Source organism: Pundamilia nyererei, unplaced genomic scaffold (genome assembly GCF_000239375.1).
Source record: "Pundamilia nyererei isolate P.nyererei 1_Seehausen unplaced genomic scaffold, PunNye1.0 scaffold00015, whole genome shotgun sequence".
Taxonomy (NCBI): domain Eukaryota; kingdom Metazoa; phylum Chordata; class Actinopteri; order Cichliformes; family Cichlidae; genus Pundamilia; species Pundamilia nyererei.
In genome coordinates this window covers 2,077,871-2,091,312 of record NW_005187416.1, presented here as the reverse complement: position 1 = coordinate 2,091,312, position 13,442 = coordinate 2,077,871, and the positions used below count along the sequence as shown (strand labels likewise).

General features: G+C 40.9%; 2 protein-coding genes across 2 annotated transcripts in view; both read right to left on the bottom strand.

Annotated features, from left to right (window-relative positions):
* Positions 1-328: 328 nt before the first annotated feature.
* Positions 329-3,826, bottom strand: kcnj1b (potassium inwardly rectifying channel subfamily J member 1b). Its single transcript, XM_005725392.1, has 2 exons — positions 3,742-3,826; positions 329-1,683 (listed from the first exon to the last, which is right to left on the bottom strand). The coding sequence occupies exons 1-2, from the start codon at positions 3,756-3,758 to the stop codon at positions 528-530; spliced, it is 1,173 nt and encodes a 390-aa protein (XP_005725449.1). The 5' UTR covers positions 3,759-3,826; the 3' UTR covers positions 329-527.
* A 4,006-nt stretch (positions 3,827-7,832) lies between these two features.
* foxred1 (FAD-dependent oxidoreductase domain containing 1) overlaps positions 7,833-13,442 on the bottom strand; it is a 14,518-nt gene continuing 8,908 nt past the window's right edge. The window contains exons 8-11 of the mRNA XM_005725391.2: positions 12,320-12,480; positions 10,809-10,938; positions 10,132-10,236; positions 7,833-9,893 (exon numbers count right to left, since the gene is read on the bottom strand). Of these exons, the coding sequence (XP_005725448.1) occupies positions 9,639-9,893; positions 10,132-10,236; positions 10,809-10,938; positions 12,320-12,480 (651 nt within the window). The 3' untranslated portion in view covers positions 7,833-9,638. The remainder of the gene's footprint in view (positions 9,894-10,131; positions 10,237-10,808; positions 10,939-12,319; positions 12,481-13,442) is intronic.

Here is a 13,442-nt window from a genome sequence, read left to right as displayed (position 1 = left end):
CAGGCATACAGGATCTGTCAAAATGACAAAAAACACCACAAAGTTAGTGTAGTAATAGAAATAATATGCAAACTCAAAAGGCACTACCTTTTATTTCCTCCTGCAGCCTTTAAGGCACACACTTTTCATTATAACAGGCTCAGGTCCTAATCTTCTCAAGAAGTACCCACTGTGCATCTGCTCTTTTACCCCCTTTCATTTTCTGTGCGTCAGAGCTACAATCCATCTTTCTGACGTTACCTATTCAAAGTCCCAACAGAGGTTTGATTGCAATGAGCAACTCCCACTCTGTCTGATTTTTTTTCAAACAGTTTAACAGCTGTGGATGTTCGTTCTGTTTAAGGAAAAAGAGCTGACAACAATTCAGATGCTGAATGGTTCACCGTGACCAAATATTTATTCGCCGGTGCAGTCTGACTTAGAGTGAAACTGGTTCAAAGGAAGTGATAGGCGCCAGCTTTTACCACTTTACTTCCCACATTCTGATTCACAGTTTCAATAAAAGCGTAGGCTCCTTTTCTACCAGCTCACATTGTAGTGACATCCACAGAGTCATGTATGTCAATCACCTGAAAGCCCGGGTTATCAATCCCCCTCTTTAGCTGGTTATTGTGATTTTCTTGGCTGTGGTTGTTGTGGTTTCTCTGGTCTACGTCGGCCTCAAAGCAGTGGACGCAGTGTGGAGTGGTGACCCGGACGCTCTTGGAAAAGTTAGAAAAATCCACATGGTACTTTCCTGTCTTGGTGCGGGAGATAATCGGCAGAAAGCTGTATCCCCACTGGATCTCCTGTGGGATGTAGGAAGTTCGGACCTGACAGGAGGAGCTGGTGGACTCGGCTGTCCCATCCAAAAAGACCACCAATTCAAAGTCCTGCTGAGGAAGGGTGTCAGCCGACAAATCAAAGAAAGGACTCGATCTGTTAATCACATGGTACAGGGTCAAGGGGCAAACAAAAAACAAGTTATCCTTGCCAGCATCAACCATGAAGTCAATATCCACCTGGTCCAGGATGATGGTCTCGCCATCCGGTGTGGTCGTTGTCCTCAGCAACTTCCCATAGATCTGGCTTCCGATTAGTAAGGTCTTTCGAAGGTTGGCCACTCTGATCAGGAGACACAGACTTCCTTTCTTCAAGCAGATGACAGCTGTGTGGCTGAAGGTCACAGTCTTTGCCCTTTTCTTTGGTAAGGAGATTTTAGCTAGGATGATACCACACATGAAGCAGTTGATAAAAACCCCAACTAGAGACTGGATGACAATTAGAGCCACCGTGCCAGCACAGTGGCCAGTCAGTGCCCTGCCTCCATACCCAATGGTGGTCTGGGTCTCTAATGAGTACAGGAATGCCGTTGTGAGCCCATTAACGTTGTCTATACACTGGATGTGTCCTTCAGTGTGGTTCTGTCCAGCGAGATCCCCGTTGCTCTTTGCAATCCAGTACCACAACAGGCTGAAAATGAACCAGCTGCCTGTGAACACAGCCACAAACAAAAGGAGAACAAACCGCCAGCGAATCTCCACAAAGGTGGTCCAGAAGTCTACCAGGTACGCAAACTGGTTACTGTACTCGATGTTCCCGAACTCAATGTTGCAGTGCCCGTCTTTGGTGACCAGGCGGGTTCTGTGGTTTCGTTGTCCAGCTGGCTGGTTGTGACCCTGGAGCAGCTGGAACATCCTGGAGCTGGAGGAACAAATACAGTTAAGTATTAGAGAGTACAAACTCTCCTCTAGGGAAGTTAATGCTTGCAAAATCACACATGCAACACCTACACATTCAGAAAAAAAACCCTCTCAGTTTACATATTTCTACCTTTATTACCGCTATGACCTTTAGCACCTTTAGTCTTCTTTCAGATAATTCCACTTTTAGTACCTTTATTCTACTGTTTGATAATTCTACTTTTATTACCTTTGTTTTACGTTTGTCAGGGGTTGTTTTTAGTATTGTCTTTTGTACCTTAAAAGGTCAGACTTGTATTTAAATGAACTAGTTTAAAAATTTGCAAAATTAGGTACATGCTGCCCCTTATTTTATAATATGCTTTTTTTCATCTTACTGATGGCTCAAAGCTCCCACAACTACAAAGCAGATACAGAATGAAACTTGTCAGAGTGTAAAATCTTAAAATCTAAGCATTAAATGTTTTGTATTTGACCAAACAAAGACTCTTTCCTGATATTGCACCTAAAATCTAGAAGAAATTGTACTGTACTAAAAGGTACACACAGTTACTTTAAGGTAAAATAATTAGCCCAAGAGAGTAGATTCAGGTTCACTGTTCCGCTGGGACAGAAACTGAGTGTACTATCGTTTAACGTTATCGTTAGAATGAGGAGAAAGTTAGCTGAGACCTTACACAGATAATATTAAAAAAAACATTTGACAGATTTAATGTCCACATAGACAAACAGGGCAAAAGTCAGTGTGTTACACTAGTGATCTGTGTTTCCATGCATGTCTAACTACCAAGAAAATCTAATTTAAAGACTAAAACAAATAATGATTCGATTTTGATTAACAAGTATTTTCTGCGCTGGCCTGTTGCTCATTCCCGTGTGACACGGAGCTCCATTATCATTATAAATCTATTAGAAACATCAATTAACCACTCAGTTTATTACCACAAACACACACACTACATTTAATTTAGATTTAATCACACATACACATGCCCTGCTGCTGTAAATACTAATTACAGGAATTTGTAACTGAGAATAGCCCCTCCACAAATCCACATTTACACCTTTAACTGTTTAAAAAAAACTATGATGCACAGCAAACTACTGAACCTTTTTTTTTTTTAAATAAAAGTGTAATGCATCTTATGGATTTTAGTTTTGTTTATGAAGATTTACAAATAGAGCAATAAAAAAACAGGTTTTGAGCAGAAATATATGAGCAATATGATCATACGGTTTTAGCCAGTTTTGTTAATTAAGGTTTTATGTACTCAAATATGAGATATTATAGTATTTTTTTTTTAATTGTAAAAAGAAAATGTATAGATTCCTGTCAAGTAAGGTGACCCAGACTCATTTCTTGCACTGTAAATTACATTTTGGCCCCCCAATGTTTTCTTCAGTAGAAAAAAAGACCACTCACAGATGCATTGTTCTGGTCTTCTTATAAAACATGTAAAACCTGCACCAGGCTCGTTCAACCTTGACCATACAGCCTTAACCAGTAAACAAATGTCAGAACAAGACAGAAAAGGGGGACTAAAATTTAGAGATCAAGGGTATAACAGGTAGAGAATTTCCTTTCTTATCATTAGAATAGAAGTATTTCCAAGATAATACATAACCTATGTATGCACAAATACATTGTACTTATTAACTGATCTGAATGGTCGTTAAATAGCAGAGTATGTACCGTGCAGCGTGTACCGCGTGGTCCACTTTGAGTGTTGCATAAGACGTACTGAATAGATGGCAAAAAGGACCCAAAACTTTAAAAGTTACATATTTTTGGACTGAAGTTTACCCCAGATTGAAAATAACCACAGGTTGTATCTTAAGAGCTATTTGTTCAACATTTAACCGTTTTAACAACTGTTTTTTTTTTTCAGTCATTCATGGAGGTGAATGACTGAAAACGGAGGTAATTTTCTTCCAAGCAGCTACAGTCGCCCTAAAAACACTATGGATTATATATATATATATATGTGTGTGTGTAAAATAAGTAAAGCTTTAGATCTTCAGTTTTGTAGAAAAATAGAAAAGTTTTGTTGGGACATACCTGCTCCGTGAGACCATGGGCCCAAAGTGCTCACTGGATCTCTGCAGGACCTTCAGACTCCTTTCTTTCAGCAAGTGGCCATGGAGGCGTTGGAAAGATTTTAATCCACAGTGAAATTTCCTAATCCCAGCCACATGCCACCATGTACACTGGCTCCATACACTCAGAAGAGCCAGCCAGGGAGCTCCCAGTGGCCGTCAGTCCTCTGAGACCGACAGAAGGACTCTCTTCTTCAACCCATCAAAAAAGTTTAATAACACAACCTCGGGCTTCATCGGGAGTGGGCTCGCCTCGGCTGCAGCAGCTTTTGACAGTGTAGATTTGGGGACCAGCACGAGGAGGGGGGAATGTTCGGGAAGTTTGGTGTAAAAGGCCTCGACGCCTTTGTGTGGCTGAAGGTGCGTCTATTGAAGAGGCCTCAGTGACCGGTGCAAGCACTCATGCTGTTTTGTTTTCAGCCCTGAGAACATTTGAGATTTACGTCAGGCCTCACAAAGAATTCCCTCAGTTGCATTTCCCCTGGTTCCCCTCCCCCTCTTTGAACCTGCAAGGCTGCCTCCCATTTACATCAGAATGAAGAGCTGCAGGGCAAGAGTGTCTGCAATATTCTGCTGGCTGCAGGAGGACCATTTTCATATCTGTGGAGCAGATTACCATGATCTGTGATGCTGAATTGATAAGCCCACCCCAACCCCAGCAGTGATGAATATAAATGCCACAGCTGCATGTATGTAAAGGGAGAAGGAAGTGGATGCAGAGGGTCTGCAATTCAGATAGAATCTTACAGGCTCCTGTAGCAGCGTAATTTAAAGAAAGTCATCTCACACCCAAGTGTGTTTAGCTCCAGGCGCTGTGCATTTCTAAACGTGCTGGCAGAACACATCTGCACATCACACTCTGCAGGTTCATTGAAGGGAAAGTTCAGCATTTGGGGAAATAAGCTCATTAAGTTTCTTGCCAAGAGTTAGAAAAAGCATGTCTGTATGCTCGATATGAGGGAAATACGACCCTCGACTGAGTTAGCTGTGCAAAAAGAATGGAAACGGCAAGAGGAGCACACCCTGGTTTAGTCCTCCACATCTCACTAATGAACGTTGATTCATACAAAAGGAGAACTGTGTGAATGTGAATGTGAAACACTATGAAGCAAGCTGAGGTTAAAAGGTGATATATAAGTGCAGACCATTAACAATCATCACATTCTCCCAGCAGGACTCCAATAAACTGCTGTGACCAACAAAGTCAGAGCACGTCAACTACAACTGTTCAGAGAAAATACTTTATTTTTATTGTTTTATTTTTATTTTTACACCATTTTTCACTCTAAATGTGATACAAAGTGGATCTTTGCGTGAAGAGGGGGGAAGAGGAAGCAGAAAGAGTTCAATCCAAATCGCTTATCCAGGCCGAGGTCAAAGACACAAAAGTTCGTTTCCAGTATGCTCACCTGTGCAAATCATGTAAATCCAATGATGACGAGTTCAAAGGTAAGGAAGCAGCAAAAAGACACAAAATTCAAAGAAAAGACGTGACACTTATTTTTTCAATGCAAAGGTTTCAGCCTTGTGGCCTTCAACTGCCACAGGCTAAGGAGGAAAACAACACTTTACAGTTCCTCCATGGAGATCCTGAGATATATATAATCTCTCCAGCAGGTTTAGGCCCTACCCTGGGGCGTCCACCTACTCGGATTTGCCTGGAAAACCTGGACACATCCAAGTGCGGGACAACATTGCTTGGAAGTGGGAAACCGCGGTTTCCTCTTGGAGCCAGAACTAGGAGGAGAGCATTTAAGGCAGTGTCTAATGGCCAGGCCTGGATGGAGCCGTGGACCCTGTTCACCACCCTCCAGGACAGGCGCTGGGGTTGAGTGCACAGCGAGCTAGCGAAGGTTGGAGCCTGAGAGTGTTGATGGTCACATTGTAGATAGCTGCCTCTCCTTGAGTGTGGATCAGCTGGAGGTTTCTTCCTGTTAAAAGGGAGCTTTTCCTTCCCACTGTCACCAAAGTGTTTGCTCATAGGGGGTCATCTAATTGTTGAGGTTTTTTCTCTCTTTTCTCTGTATTATTGTTGGGTCTTTAGCTTAAAATATAAAGTGCCTTGGGGTGACTGGTATTGTGATTTGGCACGAAATAAATAACATAAAATTGAATTTAATTCAGTTGAAAGGAACCAAAACAAGACAGACCAGACCAATCAGAATGGAAAGGAGCACAGACAATCCAAATAAACCATTTAATTTATTTATACTGGGTTCTGTGTGTGCTTTGGCTTTCCACATAAATTATGACAGATTTAATGAGCAGCTTTCTCAACATCCCTTAACTGTAAAATAAACCCCAATGGTTTTAATCGTGTGTACCCTGAGCTGATTTGATGACGGAGGGGGTTAAGTTCAGCCCGACAGCTCACTCATTACCATCTCTGTGATGAAAACATGATCCACTTTCAAGGCAGTTTATGAATTGCTTTCCGGTAACTTTGGCAGAGGGGCTTTTGTCGTAGCTCTGCTTTCATACTTACCTCAGAGGCAGTGAAGGAACCTGTTGGTGGGGTTTTGCCGGTGACTGACTCTGCCGTGCAAAATGATTCATTCTTTGCTGGTTTGCTGCATTGAGCGGCAGGAAGCTGAGATGTGGAGGATGCGGAGGTGTCTGGTCTGTGGGGAGCAGGATGGTTCATAAACTCCTCTGAAGTTGCAAGGCGAAACCACAAATAATGCAAAATTGTTTTTCAGCGATGGAAGGCAACACTTGCAGGTGCAATTAGTCCCAAACTTGTCGCTGTGTGCTGCTCGTACTTCTTCTGCAGCACCTGGCAGTCCTCTTCACTGTTTTTAAAGAGGGAACAGCTGTGCCATCCTGAACGATCTGGTGCCTGTCTTAGGTGTGATAAATTAACCTAAACTTGTAGAGTTTTCTGTAATTTAAAAATTATAGATGGACTACTATGTGGGAACAGTGGGTACTTGCACGGAGCCGGGAAGTCAATCAGGGCCCTTCACCAGCACGTTTCTTAATATTTAGTGTCACTTTTGATCAAATTCACAACATGGTCCAATGGGGAAAGATATTGTATCATTTTTATGACACACCAAAAAATACATTTTACATGTTTTACGTGATGGCAAGCTACATTGTAGCCACAGCCACCCCGGAGCAGCTGTGGCTACAATGTAGCTTGCCATCACCAGTGTGTGAATGTGTGTGTGAATAGGTGGATGACTGAATGTGTAAAGCGCTTTGAGGTCCTTAGGGACTAGTAAAGCGCTATACAAATACAGGCCATTTACCATTATTGTATTTACGTAAGTGATTTCTCTATCACTATCTCTACCACTAATTGAAAACAACAAATGGTTCACCTCATCTTCAGTTTCTTCAGTTCTAAAACCACAAGATAAAGAGTCCAAGGTAGTGGGGGTTGTCCCTTAGACCTACTAGGGCCAGTTTTCGCCTTTTCCCCTTCTTATGCACCTCATCACTGTGGTGTACATCCTTCTTCCTAAAAAGCATTATTGTAGCCAGTTAATGCTTTCCCCTGACCTTACAGCAGTATTCTTTTTTTTTATCATCCACACCAGTGTGACATTTTCCAGTTTGAAAGGTTAATTTTTGAATATATTTAGAATAAACAGATCCAGTCTTGGTATGAAAAATGAAAAGTCTGTTTTGAAACGTTCAGACTCCGATCTGGCATCCAGACCGCAGCTCCTGCTGCCTACATGTGTGCCCCGAAGCAATATTAACTCGCATGATAATCACAGGCAAAATATACAAGTGGCATCTGTGGTACTGACTTGAATTAATCACCTAGCTCTGGGTTCTAAATCTATACAGAGTTTGCATGAAACATGTCAGAAGCGATGACGCTCCAAGCTTAAAATTACCCACTGAAATGGCGCCATCTGCTGCATGTTTTGTGTAAAACACCAGGAACTCCTGCATAAAAGACTATTGTTTTGTTTGCAGTGCTCGATAAGAAAGTAAGGCGGATGTTTTTAAGAAATGAAATGCTTTGAGAGTGTCTACATATGAGGTCTTATTTTGAAAAGGTTCAGTATCTGTATATTTATGATCGTACTGACCACCTGCTGTGCAGCCTTTAATCACACAAATTCAATACAGAGTAAACATTCTGACAGTAAATCATACTGAGAGAAAGCAGATAACACCACCTTATATATGTTTACACATTTAAGTGTATGACAGATATAGTTTTTCACTTTCAGTAAGCAGATGATTGTCAAAGACATTTTTTTAATGATGTTTTTTAAGACATGGAAGCTGCAAAGTTCAGCTTACACAGGATAATCCGATGATCCTGTCACTAATTAGTTATTTGGAAAATTAGCTTTTCTTCTTTCTAAACTTAAATGAGTCACTGCACCGTTTTTATGCCTATCCCTTCTGGAGATTTAAAAGAGGAGCAGCGGCAACAAATGAAGGAAACAGGAAGTCAGGCAACAACTCCACATTTTTCTTGAAAAATTGTCTTACTGATAAAAATGTAATTACACTGATCAATACAACACAATTACAGTATATTGATCAAATTAGAAAAATACACAAAAAGTACACAAAGCTGTTAAAAGTACCACAGTTAAACCGTTGCATGGGACAGCACATATGCATCTGATGATGTTTCACTCTAAATTTGCACGTTCCGACTGCGTAACGGTACCAAACAGCCGAGTTCAGTGGAAATCTGGAAATCTGGAAAGCAGAAGTTATTCCTGTTACTCTGTATCAGGAGTGAGTCAGCTGCTGGCTGACGGTGCCCACTCAATTCAACGCTTGATAGTTTACCAAATTGAAATGCACAGAGGAGCCAGTCAGTTTCAAAATAAAAGACCCCGAGCAGAGTAGGTGCTCTGATTCTGAAACAAAATCTTGTAGGAAGTCATTTCCAGGGTTGTTATATTAAATATGACACTTTTACTATTATGGTTTATAACATAGTCTGAGCAACAGTTTTACTGTTTGCCTTTTTTGTGTTTAATGTCTTTAAGATCTTAAATAGTGTTTTCTGAAAATTTCTGTGCCTGAGAATTGGAAAAAATTCAAAATCTTTAAATATAATAAAGAAATGTATCAAAATCCAGGCTGAAAAAGTAAAATTTAGGGCATACTGACTCATTATTTTTGGTAACATCCATTAATACCCTAATTTATTTGTTTTTTGTTGTTGTAATTTTTAAAATTGAAAAAGTGGGATGACTAATACATACATTTTTTCCTTATTATCAGATTATAAAACTACAACAGAAAGTTGTAAAATTGATTAACAATATCAGCTATCATCACCATTTGGCTGTGATAATTGTGTAGTGAAGATTTGAGGCTGTGACAGCCAAATAATTTAATTTTAATAACTAAATCACACGTCAGCTACACATCAGAAAAAGCAACATATAAATACCTTTAAGATACGGGACTCATTTATGTCTTTCAGTGACACATCAGAGAGATCACACTATGAAAAACCTTATTTAAAGAACCAAATAAATGTTCTCTGAACCTGCTGTTGTGAGAACTGTGTTAAAAACTTTAAAGACGAATCTTTTAAAAGGCCCTTTCATTATTTTGTCACTACCTGGCAGGATGTCTAATAATAACCTGAGACATCTGCCCACTCTGACCTCTTTGCAGTCCCAAATGGTCAGGAGACATTATTCCCGCAGCTCCTGAAGACTGGAAATGTGCCGTATTCGGGCCTTTTCTTAAATCACTCAGGTTTTGCTTTTGCTTATCTGGATTGTAGAAATTATACTACCCAGATCTTATAAATCAATTTGTGTCATTAAAGTTATGTTTGCAGCTACAAAAATAAGACTTAGGTTATAATAATTTGGCTTCGGCAGGATGTGAAAGACATGATATCAGGGTTCGGCTCAGCTACACGATGTTCCTCTCCAGCTTTGGTTCCTGCGTCAGAATCCGGTTGAAACTGAAGCTGCTCAGGTCCAGCGTTTTATAGTTTCCGTCCAGAATCAGCTCCGCCACAGCGCGACCCACCGCAGGCGAGTGCTGCAGGCCATGGCCGCTGAAGCCCGTGGCGAAGTACATGTTGTTGATCAGGGGGTGCGTACCGATGATGGCGTTCTGGTCAAAGGTGTTGTAGTCATAGAAACCTGCCCAGGCACTGGTCACCTGAGGGGAAGAATGTGAGGACAAATGATGTTATTCTAAGTGATAAAGAGAGATCATAATCATTGTTTTGTTTTGGAAAAGCCCATTTCTGTACTAAGTTTTTAAATTTAACTCACTTAAAATATGGATACAATAAAATTAATCTGCAAGCTTCAAAATAAAACCAGTTCTGGCTGATAATAATGCTGTAATGCTGGCAGTAACCATGACGTGGGTGACCACACTTTCCCAACTGTACCTTAAGTTTCTCGAAAGCAGGAACTCGAAAGGCCAAATGAGGCCAGACATTCTCCTGAAAGAAACTGTGGTCCACCTCTAGATCACTGGCGTCTGGCTCTGCCGCCTGAGGACACACAACCAGTGCAAACAACGACATGATTTGCTCAGCTGTTGAATGTTAACATAAGGAAACAGCTCAGACGTCTTGATGCATTCTCAATCATCCAGGAAAGTAAATCTCCAAAAGTTGATTCTGTTCATCTGGATGTAGCGTTTGAGTTCCTCCAGGGAGGAACGCTGGTGTGAGCGCGGAGTCAAGGAGGCCATTTACGTGAAAAGGGAAAGACCATCTCTGAATCGAGGAGGGGGCCTAAGGGTACATCTGTCGCCGTCTTACAACGCTGTGATTGCAGCCATTCCCCAACTCTCTGTGAATGGTACTCATGGCCATTGACCAGTGGTCTTTGATCAGTGGTCATGAGAATTTGCATAATTACGATTAAGTAACTGACCTCCCAGCCCATTGTTCCTTCAGTGGGCTGGTTTCAGTCATTAGTTTATAAGATTGGGAAAACCTGCAGTCAGCTGAGACTGAAGAAGTCACTTGGATGAGTGACAAATGTTTCTCCCACAAAACGCTACGTCCAGATGAACAGAATCAACTTTTGGAGAAACAGCTCAGAGATAAAAACCAACCTCCTCTGGCGAGGCCCCGGTGATGTAGTTCCCACCTAACCCCTCTCTCCTGACGTAAACTCCTGAGTAATCGATTAAGAAAGGAGTGTCTAGACCGGGACCATCAGGACAGCGGACCACATACACATACCTGAAAAACAGTGACGAAGTAAACAGCTCAGAGTCGTACATCCAGTATGACATTATATCAGTTGATATTTCATTTCATGCCAAGATGTAAGTGAGGTTTCTCTGGCATGAACGTGATCAGACATTTACTCTGTTCTGCGTGGAAAAGTGTCTACAAAGAATTATCCAGAGAGCTCAAAACTCTGTCTTATAAAATGTTTATGTGATGGTTTGACAGCCGTTCAAGGCGGCACGAGGAAAGATTTAGTGGAGGTTTAAATAAGGCAGAAAAATGGGTAGCTTTTCAAAACACAGCCCACAGCTTAAGGTGAAAGTTTAATTTAACATGTGGCTTTTCTGAATTCATGCCAGGTAACCTTCAATACCTATGATTACTTAAAATGTGGGTGCAGGAAAGCAAGGAAGCAACATTTGGGAGTTTTAGAAGAAATAGAAGAAAAAAAGTATCAAAAAAATCCGTCTCTTGTTTTAATGACGTCGAATTTTTAAGGGTGTGGGCTATATTATAGACTATACTAACCTTTCCTTCTTTAGTTGTAATTACACAATATTATTAAGGATACACGTTACATTATAGACTAGCCTAACCTCCTTTTTTTTAGATTGCAATGTATAAATGAGGTAGGTAGGCTTTTTTATAATACGGTCTACACTGTGTTGTATATTTACAATTATAGAGAATCCTAACGTCTCCTTACATTATAATTGTACAGCAGTATCAGGGGTGCAGGCTGTATTAAAAAAGTATCCAAACTTTCCCTCTTTACATTTTTCTTCTTTCGACTGCTCCCTTTAAGATTCAGCACAGCAAATCGTCTCCCCACATCTCACCCTATCCCGAGCATCCTTTGTTCTCAGCTAACAGTAGCACAGTTTCCATCAGCACTCTGTTAGCCAAAGATAATGGAGGTGGTCTTTGTCAAGCCGAGCTCAGACTGATTTGGTATGGAAATCTCATTTTTTGATTTAATGGTGAATGTCCTTTCGTATTAAACACACCCATTTATCCAAGTTTGGGACTGGCAGTAGGGGTGCAATGGCTCTACCTAAATCTAAAGCCACCATTTACACAGAATGCTTGAGTCTGATGGCATACATACTCAAACATACTCAAACAGTCCAGGTCATGCCGACTAAAGTTATGTGACTGACTCGCTTGTATCCTACTTAGATTCATTTTTGTCTGTAGTCTAAATGATGCAGAGCAAGAGTAAAATGAAAAGACTGCAGATGGTAGACGCTGACAGGCAGCGGCATGAAGTTGGTTTTTCAATTTTTGGGGTGCGGAGTCTGAAAAAAGCTGTCTGGTATTGATGCGGTTCGCTGTATGAGGCGCTGCCTTTCAAAGAAAACTCTAGCAGCCCCTCGAGTCAATAGCCTACCTTTTCCGTGGCTCAACAGGCAGTGGGATTGCAGCGATGGACTGCTTGGGGCCAAAGCCAATTCCCAGCATCTCGGTCAGTTTACCAGAAAAGGCTCCTGCTGCATTCACCACAATAGCGCACTCCACTGGCTGGTACTCCAGGCTGTTTGGCATCTGCACCTGCTCGACACAAGCAGACATCCCATCATCAGAGGTGGGGAAAAAAAAGAAGTACAAACTTTTTACTTTTACATTTTCAAAACAGGCCCATTAATTTTGGTTTGACGTACTTGAGAGGAGTTATTTTTTCACGGCACTGTGAGCCTTCAAACATCAAACCGATTTGAGTCTGAGCAGGAACACATGAAAGGCAGCCCTGCTCGTGTATTAATCACCAGGAGATGTGGCATAAAAAGAGATGAAAGAGGGGGAAAAACTGTGTGGCATAGTTAAAGAGGTTAAAATGGGCCGGTGTTTTTATTTATTTATTTTTTGGCACAACACCGGCATGACTGCAGGTGTCCATAAGTCGCTGTACTTCAGCATCTCGCTAGCCACACACAAAACAAGCGTGCATAAAGATCTAACATGTTGCTTCAAGTTGATAGCTAAAGGTCCAGCTGCCGTATTTCACAGGGAGAGACAAGTACAGAATTATGTACTTTTACCTCCTCTACCCATCATGCACGTTTGTGCTTTTTCTGATTCAGTGCACAGTTTTAACAGAAGTATTTCGTGCCAATCAGTCAGCTGGAGCTTGAATTCCATATTTTCATTCTTGGACTCTTAGCAGAGTAGCTCAGCATATTTCACAGATCAAAATAATTCTAATGTAAAGTAGAGCTGGGCGATATGAGATTTTTTCATATCACGATATGTTTTTTTCATTTCAGGCGATAACGATATCTATCACGATATAAGCCAAATAACTATATTTGTAAGATTTAAATGTGCCGTTGCTCACAAGTAAAATGTGAAATAATCAGCAGCTTGTTTTTATTTAAATATTCATTTCCCATAATAAGTTCAACAGGGTAGATGTACTTAAGGAACATGAGACTTTTTCAGATAAATAAAGGCAAATATTGCAAACTACACAAAAGGCAGCCACTAAAGCGTTTAAGTTTCAAAATAGAACAAAC